The 2,287-nt window shown below is 30.6% G+C and overlaps 1 protein-coding gene across 1 annotated transcript in view; it reads right to left on the reverse strand.

Annotated features, from left to right (window-relative positions):
• The window catches only part of LOC106871865 (gamma-1-syntrophin), a 114,559-nt gene that overhangs the window by 79,043 nt on the left and 33,229 nt on the right, over positions 1-2,287 (reverse strand). The window contains exon 8 of the mRNA XM_014918600.1: positions 923-1,081. Within this exon, the coding sequence (XP_014774086.1) occupies positions 923-1,081 (159 nt within the window). The remainder of the gene's footprint in view (positions 1-922; positions 1,082-2,287) is intronic.

Raw genomic sequence — 2,287 nt, forward strand, 5'->3', positions numbered from 1 at the left:
ATATATACATATATATATATATATATATATATATATATATATAGAGAGAGAGAGAGAGAGAGAAAAACAACTTTTAAATCTCTGAGTGAGAGATATACAGTAACAGTAGTGGATAGTAATGTTTATATGCCAACAGAATGTGGCAGTCCTATAAAGTACGATGTTACTGTTGTTTTAGCCCTCAGTTGTCTCACATTGTGGACGGATAACATCCAGAAACCTAGGTCTGTGTGTATCTGACCAGTAACAGCAATAGAGCTGAAAGTTTTAGGAATTACTCCTTTCAATAGTTACTAACAAATGAAGAAAATTCAAGAACTTTCATGACAGACACTTGTTGAATTACACTAGAATGATCCTTTAGTAAGCATTTTTATGTTACCTTTTACTTGTTTAAGTCATTACTGTGATCATACTGGAGCACTGCTCGAAGAGCTTTAATCAATCAGAATGATCACAGTACTTACTTTTTAAACCTGGTATCCATTCTATAGGTCTCTTTTGACAAACTGCTAAGTCACAGTGGACTTAAACAAACCAACAATGGTTGTCAAGCAGTGGTAGGGGACAAATACAACACAAACATGCACACACGCACACACATACACACACACAATGGATTTCTTTCAATTACAAGACATTGGTCAGCTCAGGCCTATAGTAGAAGACATTTACCTGAGGTGCAATGCAGTGGGACTGAACTTGGAACCAAGTGGTCTGGAATCAAACTTCTTAGCACACAGCCATGCCTATGCCTATTTGCTTCGTTTTTTTTATTTTTTTTTAATATTTTAAGTTTTCCAAATCTTTTATCAGATTTTGTTTGAATATACATGTATATTCTGTGAAGTATTGTAGATATATTTAAGACTGAAAGATAATAAGAAAACGAGTGTCAATGTAGATATTTAGAAGCAGTTACCTTTAAAATGGCATCTCCAACGAATAGTTGACCAGATCGATCAGCAGCAAGGCCTTTCACAATACGGGAGATAAGAACTGGTAATTTGTGTTCAGCACCACCTTTTACACTTAAACCGAGTCCTTCATCAGCTTCTTTGATGATTGTAACAAGTCTGACCTACAACACAGAAAAATAGGAAATAATTTTCAATTTGTTGAAAATTTTATGTTATTTGTTTTTGCTTTGTTTTTCACTTCACATTATAAAATGGATGTTAGAAACCAAATAGTTACAAAGAGATTGTCTTGACATTCAAACAGAACCAGTTCTTGAGCTATTGATCAACAGGAAGTTTCTATGACAAATGAATCCTATGAATCAGCATTATTATTTTCATCATCATCATCGTCATTAAATTTTATTGATAATTAGTTACTGATTGAGATCAGATTTATTGATGTTTTATAAATAAATGTATGCATATATTATGTGTATTATAAGAATAGAATTCCTATAGATTTAAATAATGATAAATTTATAAAATTAATGTATTTTGAAATGATGAAGATCACTTAATGAACATAGATACGACTTTAAATTAATTAATTTATTGTATCTGAGTTTGACAGTATTTCAATAACTATCCAATTTAGTATTACTCCTAGAGTATCTATCACACATGTAACTATTTACCATTTTCTGAACACCAAGGAAAGTTACTAATGCCTTTGGAGCTTACTGTTCTGAGTTGGTAAACTGAAATCAAAATATACTTCTCATAGTAACTTTAACTGGATGTTTCTTTCTCTTAATTATGGGAAGTTGTGGAGGTTTTCAAATAAGTAAATAAAATTTATCACAATTCATTTTCCAAGAATAAAACATAGCAATTTTATTCATAAAACTGTCATTGATAATGACAGTTGTATGAATAAAACAAATCATAGATATTTATACTTTATTTTTTCTTTATAAATCAGATTTAAATGTAAACATTTTGATTCTATCAAATTTATATTGGTTGTTTTGACGTCTCTGCTGTTATCTCATGTAATATAAAAATGATTAATAAGGAACGACTTCCATATCTTCTCTGAGTGAAAAGATCAAGAAAGTTGAAATGTTCTCTGAAACTGTTTTCAGCCATCTAATTAATAAGCTGTATTTTAATTTATTTATAATTTGAATAGCTGGCTGAACTAATACTGACACCACATACAAATAGTATACAGACTGATTCAAAAGTTCCTTTAGCGTGCATGCACACACACTCACACACACAAATATGAATTAGAAGCAGCTCAAGGAATAAAAACATGTTATACAAACCCATGAACTAACAACACACATACCTTGTTTGTGTGTTTGATTTTGTTTATATAT

The sequence above is a fragment of the Octopus bimaculoides genome, chromosome 10 (assembly GCF_001194135.2).
Source record: "Octopus bimaculoides isolate UCB-OBI-ISO-001 chromosome 10, ASM119413v2, whole genome shotgun sequence".
Lineage (NCBI taxonomy): Eukaryota > Metazoa > Mollusca > Cephalopoda > Octopoda > Octopodidae > Octopus > Octopus bimaculoides.